The sequence below is a fragment of the Histoplasma capsulatum genome, genomic scaffold (genome assembly GCF_000149585.1).
Source record: "Histoplasma capsulatum NAm1 scaffold_4 genomic scaffold, whole genome shotgun sequence".
Taxonomy (NCBI): Eukaryota; Fungi; Ascomycota; class Eurotiomycetes; order Onygenales; family Ajellomycetaceae; genus Histoplasma; species Histoplasma mississippiense.
In genome coordinates, this window is record NW_001813979.1 from 749628 (window position 1) to 756901 (window position 7274).

Here is a 7274-nt window from a genome sequence, read left to right on the forward strand (position 1 = left end):
CATAAGCACACCCACCCACTTACTCACTCACATAGCGGCCCTGATAGCTACCTTACGAAGTACCAAGTGACCGGGTGTCTGCGTGTCCCAACTTTCCCTCAGCGCACACATTGCTTCGTCTCGTTCCCGGCTCTCTGTCCTCTGGAGTAGAGTACATCGATCCAGCAAAAAGTTGTCTTTGTAGCCAAGATAAATATCCCCAACCACGTAAGGCGTGAGAAGCGGAGAAGCGAGAAGCGAGTCCGCGGTGTTGGAAGTGGTGGTGAGGAGGAAAGAGAAACATGGAATACGGACTCTTATCCTCTCGCCCCATATATACCTAGGTATATATTTTATGGCAGCAGCCAAGGGGGGAAACATCAGGATAGAAACCCAAAGGACCAATGTTTCAAATTTCAGGCCGCCTGAGGGTCGACTCGACGCGCCTCAGAAAATAAAAGGAGAGGAAAAGAATCGCCCCTTTGTTTTTTTCTTCTTCTTCTTTTTGTTTCAAAGCAATGGTTAAGCGGAACGACACCCTTTGTGAAGCCTCCATTGTGAAATCTTTGGAAAACAGGGAAAGAAAAAAAGGAGCGACCATTTTCTTCTCCCTGCCTCTATTGGGTCAGGGATAAAATATCTCTGTCATTGAATTGTATAGTAGAAAAGAGGGAAGGGGGAGAGAACCGAAAGGCGGAGAGAGAACATGAAAATCTGCAACCCGCGTCCACTTTCGCCAATGGGTCACCCACCAGATAGAATGGCCCGTGTTAAGCACCGGTGTCCGGACGTTGTTGGGTCGCAGATTTCCCAATCGCTTCCTCTTTCGGCGTCATCTTTTCTTTTTCAGTTACATCATTAAAAACAAAACAAAATAGGGAGAAGAAAAAAAAAATAAAATAAGACATGAATATGCCCGAGCCTGACGGTAGATTGATAAAAAGAAAAAGAGAAAGATGAAATATTTACCCCCCAGCTCCCTTTTGACTGTTTTCCACATGTAAACAGTGACGCAAACCGGGAGGAGGAATGATAACACCCACCAGCCATCTTTGGAACAATTCCCTGGAAGGGAGTCTTGAACCATTTGATCGTTTCGGCCTGGTTGATTCTGTGGCTGGCGCCGATCTTGGACTTGCATCGTCTGCGCTTAGCGACGCGTTCACCAGGTCGGGACCTATTAAAATAGTCGTAGTACACTGTGGTTAATATAATACCCTTCCTCAATTTTCAAAATTTCTCCTATCATATCCGATCAAAGGGCTGATGACGCTATGGCAAATCAAATTCCACCTCGCCTCAATTTGGTAGAGTTCGGGGAAAAGAAAATGAAAATAGAAAACGAGGGAAAACGCACATGCAGCAGTAAAAGTCCATTCCGTAGATGCCAATACCGGGGTCATACTTGATGCCCAGATCGATATGTTCGCTGATACCGAAGCCGAAGTTGCCAGTTTCGGAGAAGTTCTGCTTTTTCAATTCGTATTCCTTGACCTTGAGGCCGCGCTCCAGGATCTCCTCGGCCTTGGGTCCACGGACAGTGACGTGTACGGAAATCTTCTCGTTACGACGAATACCGAAGGTACGGACAGTGTATCTGGCCTTGCCTATATAGTTCATCCCATCAGATTGCTGTCCCTACACCTCTCTCTGCCGCATCGCATGGCTATCACTAGGATCTCGATGGTTTTTGTTTCATTTTCTTTTCTTTTCGCTTACTGTAGACAGGAGTTTGACCACTCAGCTGTTCCAACACCTTCGCAGCACGAGTGAGTCTGTCACCGGATTCGCCAACGGAGATGTTGAGGACGAGTTTTTGAATGCGGAGCTCCCGCATGGGGTTGCTGGATTTTCCCTCGGCCTGTATTCGCATCCAATTAGCTAAGAAATATCGGAAAGCTGTCGGTGAAATCTGCCATAGAATTGCATATGATGGGGTATTTCAGTGATGCTCACCATGGCGATTCGTGTACGGTTGGGCGGTCGGCTGTTAGTAGATGAAAGGCTACGAGGAATATCCTGAGGGTGTAATGAGAATGTCTCGATGTGACTTGTGTGGGATGAGAGCGCAAAACCCTTAGTGGCTTGGCGTCTTGGCATTGACTAGCGAGTCCGACTGGCAGCCAAGGCGGGCGTGGGATTTAATTGCACGAGACGAGACAATGCGCCAACGTCAAGCTCCATCGCCGACTTGTTATTCTGAGTCCATCGGGTTCCTATTGCAGAGGTTTACAGAGCTAGCTGTGGATTGGAGGGTTCTATATCTTGATTTTACTTTATTCTGTCCCGTCCTGAGCTGGCCTGGAGAAGTCGCACTCGTGCGCGCGACCTGCGACAAAATGGCTGTAAATAAACAGGGCAAAATGGTATGCCAATCCTTAAGAAGATCGCAAATGGACCAAGCTTCGTTGATTGATAGAGAAACACCTGCTAACATTGTCCTAGCAAAACCTCGTACGTCTATCCAGCCGCGTCTGTGTCTGTTTCCTGGAGCTGAGATTCCGCTAACAGTGCCTGCCAACCAGATCAACTACCGGATGAGGGTGACCTTGACCGATGGACGACAAATGACAGGTCAAATGCTCGCCTTTGATAAGGTAAATGTCTTTCTTTCTTCATCCACGTAAGAGGCGAATGGCAAATTGCCGGCCGCTAACGTCCAATATACGTCGCGCAGCATATGAATCTCGTTCTAGCGGATACGGAGGAATTCCGGCGTGTCAAGAGAAAATCAACCAAATCAACTCAAGCCCCCGGATCCAGCACACCAACCCTCGTCGAAGCCGAAGAGAAACGAACGCTTGGCCTCACAATCTTGCGCGGGACACAAGTCGTCTCGTGTTCCGTTGATGGACCGCCGCCTGCAGACCCCGCAGCGCGGTTAGGTTCAACTGTGCCTGGCGCATCAGGAGCTTCTGCAGCCACCTTGGCCGCAGGGCCTGGTATCAGCAGGCCTGCTGGAAGGGGTTTGCCTGTTAGCCTTGGGGGCCCAGCAGCTGGTGTTGGTGGACCGCCCCCTCCCGGAGGATTTGGAGCGTTCCCCCCTCCAGGATTCCCTGGGGCCCTGCCCCCGGGATTCCCGGGACGAGGAGGACCACCTGGAGGACCTGGTGGGTCATTTTCACTTTTGGTTCCATTATGATTTTAGCTCTTAGGATTTCAAAAGCTAATTTGTGCCAATTTCCCGCAGCTGGCTTTGCACCACCACCTCCTGGATTCGCACCCGGTGCAACCGGTGGACCCGGTGGACCTCGTAAGTGCTTTCTTTGCCTGTATTTTGTTCCTCTTGTTTCTATCCCTATTTCTTGGCTATGTTGTTATTCACTTACTGACTGAATACCTGTGAGCAGCCGGGTTCCCACAGCCACCTGGTTTCCAACCCCCTCCTGGCCAGGGCAGAGGCTTCCCGCCCCCTGGATTTGGTGGACGATGAGATTAAATGGGCCAATTGAGTTATACGTTACATGCTGATGGAGCCACACACACACATACCAATGACTCCGGATGAGAAGGTGTGGAGGCAAGAGCTCATTTTTTTTTGTTACTGGATATCCAATTATCCACAATTTATACCGATAAATTATCACCAGTGCGTAAAAGGCTACATGTGACAAAACACCTTTTGTTGTTGCTCAAAACAGAAAATAATATAAAAATCTAACTTGTTGTACCATGGCGTTGGGGCGCTGGGGGAGGAAAGTTGACAGGATGAATCTGTCTGGGCTTTTCCCAAAGCAAGAGCAGTTTTCCAGCAGGTTTCTTACATTTTTGTCACCCATACACCCGAAAAGATTCATTATACTAGCCAGCAAATCAGGAAAACAAATTAAAAAAGGAATATGATTTTGCACACGGTTTTTACTATCGTTCTCTCCTCTTCACTACCTCTCCTTTCCACTATGTTCTTGATGTCAAAAAATCCTCGCTGAACAATAGTCACGTGACTATATTATCCAAACACGGCTAGCGTATTCTGCTCTCCGGATTTCGGAGCCAAAACAGGAAAGATTGAGGCTCGATTGATTGGATCCAGACGGAGTCATTCATGATATTAGGATATAAAAACCAGCTCAGAGGCTTGTATACATAACGGATAGCTTGTTATTGAAATACCTTTGGTTTTGAACTCTCTCCGGACCCTCCTCTTTCTAATCCTCTTCCGCCCTGAATCCACATCCTAGCTGTCCGACAAAGATGGCTGCCGCAATCAAAGCTGTCAATGCGAAGATACGCTCGAACAAGGTGCTGGATTATATATGCTCAACACGTAAGTTGAAAATATCAATCAGGTTCCCGGGAGCAAGCATGCAGTTAATACAGATGTCATCACTTGAATCTCTGTCGTATCTACATAGATATCTCTATGTCCCTTTGTACCCGGAGATAATGGACATTCAAAGGCAACAGCCCGTCTGAGCTATCTTCACTGGAATATTCTGCTAACCAACATCAATTGGATGCGGAAACCACAAACAGATTTCTGGGGCCCGGTCTCAAACTTCGGTATTCCTGTCGCTGCTGTGATGGACACACAGAAAGATCCTGAAATGTACCTATCACATCCCCATCCTTTTCCTTCTCACTCGAAAACACAGAAAAAGGGAGCCGGGCCCGTCCTTTGCCCGCTCCCTTACCCGTCCCCTTCCACATCGTCTCTCCACCGAACGGATCATTTGCACCTCACCCAGCCATCCCGATCCTGATTCTCCGATTTGAACAACGTTCAGCAACTAATCATGGTAATGAATCCAATTACAGTATCTCCGGCCCAAATGACAGGCGCCCTAGTGATATACTCTGGCACATTCATGCGTTACGCCCTCGCAGTAACCCCTAAGAACTATCTGCTATTCGCATGCCATTTCGTGAACTTCGGCGCGCAGCTGACGCAGGGATATCGGTATCTGAATTGGTGGAAGTATGTACTAATCCTGTCTCCCATTTCTACTACTTGTACCCCTTACTACGCCTTTTTCCAGTCTGGGAGTACCGAGGAGGAGAAGGTGTCTATTCTTTGTTTTTGTTTTTGTTTTGTTTTGTTTTGTTTTGTTTTGTTTTGTTTTTTTTCATTTTTACACACGCTGGCTTCCTATTCATATCAAATCGGTATTTCAACCTTATGGATCCAATATGCTGACTCGTCTTTTACTTCTCCTTAATTTAATTCTAGCTGGGGCGGACGCGATGCAGCGATTGCCGCGGGGAGGATAGTCGACACACCAAAATCGGGCACAGAATCTGCAGCTGACTCTGCCTCTGGTGCTGCTGTTGCTTCGGGGAAGAAATCGTAACGAGATTTCCTTGCTCTCAACATCTAAAATACATTCATTATATTTATCTCCTGAACTGGTTTCTTTTCCTTAAAATACTTTTTTTCTTCCTAATTTGGACTTTGGGGATTTTTGATGTGAATCATGTATTATTCTCTGCATCTATCCATTCCCGTGCACACATTGGGCCCACCGTGTGTGTGTGTGTGTGTGTGTGTGTGTGATTTTGTCTATATGCTCTGTATGTAAGTGTCATATTGGGGACAGATCTTTATTTATTGTTGCCTGTTTTTCTAGATACCAACTACCTTTGTTTTGTTGGGTCTCATTTAACGTTTCTGTGCTCTCTGATCTAAAATCTGAGTATGAACGTTATGTAGAGAATGTTATTTAGAAACATTTTTTTTTTTTTCTTTCTCTGGCTTTCAACTACACTTCTCCACATATAAATTATTTTACTGGGAATTTTGGTAAATGACCTGAATAAGGCAGAGAAGTATATAGATGTATAAAATTCTTTCATCCTGCGTCACAATATCATTTGTATGTCAAAAAGAGGATTCTATATACGTGACCCAAAAAAAAAAAAAAAAAAAAAAAAAAAAAAAAAAAAAAAAAAAAAAATCGCTTCGCTTAATAATTCTAACAAACAAACACTCAGAGAGAGAGAAAAAAAAAAAAAAAAAGAAAGAAAGAAAGAAACAAAATTCAGAGCTTGGGTACAAGATTCTTAACACAATACTCCTTGACAAAGCCGTAAAATCAGTGTGCGTGATTTGCATACATATGCAGATAAATAAAACGAAATAGAGATACGATATCTATGAAACCGCGCCTGCTTTCTTCGGGAAATTCTCGAGACTCTTCGCCCCGCTGGAGAACAAGGGGAAACATGCATGTACAGCACCGCCATAATGGAGGGGCCGGTGTATGAATGACAGGAAGCATTTGATGAGGATGCTGAATTAGATATCTCATTCAGCAAATGGCAAGGGTTTGGGTATGTCGAAAAGCTCATGTTCGTTTGCGTGTGCATATTCTGATGGATAAATAAGGAAATAAATAAAAAAAACGATGAAAAAAAAGTGCTATGACAAGGACCATGACGTGTGGGTATTGGTAACTCGGGATGGCTGTCTAGAAAAAAATTTGTTCGTCGTTAAGGCTCCCATTTGATCCCCCTCCTCTTCTCCTCTATGTCTCTATGTTTATTTATACGGAACAATGACGTGGGCTTCCAGAAGATTCGCCCGCGGCCCAATTTGAAACGGTGAGGACGGTGGTGTAGACACATCCGATCATGCCAAATAGTGCGAGGCCGATGTCTGCATATCTCTGGCGCGCGGTTGTCGAAACAGCTTTGAGATGTAGCATTGGCTGTATTTTTGATATGTTCGTTAGCGATTCTTAAAAGAACGCTTGTTGGGAATTGGAAAAGAGGAAAAGAAACTTGAGGAGCGCTCAGGAGTGGAAGTCAGAGCGAGGAGAGGAGGGCTTACAGGATACACGTAAACTAATGGTACGCAGGCGAAGCTCCCGACGAGCGCAACAAATTTATCCAAATCTGCTGCACCACCCCATGCAACGAGAGCGCAAAACACGACTAGGAGGGATCGAAACCCGTTCTTCTTCCATTTGATGCCTGGGTTGTATTTCCCGCTGCGGGTGAACAGCTCGTTTTCCAAGATTCGGATCGCGGGGAAAAGTTGGAGCGGTGTGCTGAGAAGAATCGCCAAAGAATACAGGAATTGAATCCCGTTAACCACCTTACTATCCTGCGGCAGGTTAAGTAAGACGACGGTTTCAGTCTTGGAGCCGAAAGCGGCGTAGCCAAGCACTCCCATCGAGAGAAATACGGCGGTTATCATAAACATCACGAACGCCAGGACGCCAGGGAACTTTTGAGGCTTTTTCATGGATTCCTGGATAAGTATGATGAGGCCGACGCCTTCATATGTGAAGATGCCCGGTACGGATAAATAGAGTCCAGCTCACGGGATTGAATGGTTTGATGTCTGCAAACGG

The 7274-nt window shown here is 46.0% G+C and overlaps 4 protein-coding genes across 4 annotated transcripts in view; 2 read left to right on the top strand and 2 right to left on the bottom strand.

Annotated features, from left to right (window-relative positions):
* Positions 1–749: 749 nt before the first annotated feature.
* Positions 750–1938, bottom strand: HCAG_04231 (60S ribosomal protein L11; the record flags this gene model as incomplete). The annotated part of the gene is made up of 6 exons (XM_001540341.1): positions 750–815; positions 907–966; positions 1039–1156; positions 1337–1586; positions 1699–1840; positions 1936–1938. 6 exons carry the CDS (start codon positions 1936–1938, stop codon positions 750–752), a joined length of 639 nt encoding a protein of 212 aa, XP_001540391.1.
* A 380-nt stretch (positions 1939–2318) lies between these two features.
* Positions 2319–3412, top strand: HCAG_04232 (predicted protein; the record flags this gene model as incomplete). The annotated part of the gene is made up of 5 exons (XM_001540342.1): positions 2319–2345; positions 2448–2576; positions 2657–3089; positions 3170–3232; positions 3330–3412. The coding sequence occupies 5 exons, from the start codon at positions 2319–2321 to the stop codon at positions 3410–3412; spliced, it is 735 nt and encodes a 244-aa protein (XP_001540392.1).
* Positions 3413–4173: 761 nt separating this feature from the next.
* Positions 4174–5270, top strand: HCAG_04233 (predicted protein; the record flags this gene model as incomplete). Its single annotated transcript, XM_001540343.1, has 4 exons — positions 4174–4246; positions 4456–4482; positions 4738–4897; positions 5150–5270. 4 exons carry the CDS (start codon positions 4174–4176, stop codon positions 5268–5270), a joined length of 381 nt encoding a protein of 126 aa, XP_001540393.1.
* A 1191-nt stretch (positions 5271–6461) lies between these two features.
* HCAG_04234 (conserved hypothetical protein) overlaps positions 6462–7274 on the bottom strand; it is a gene marked incomplete at both ends in the record, with an annotated part of 2484 nt that continues 1671 nt past the window's right edge. The window contains 2 exons of the mRNA XM_001540344.1: positions 6462–6626; positions 6749–7171. Of these exons, the coding sequence (XP_001540394.1) occupies positions 6462–6626; positions 6749–7171 (588 nt within the window). The remainder of the gene's footprint in view (positions 6627–6748; positions 7172–7274) is intronic.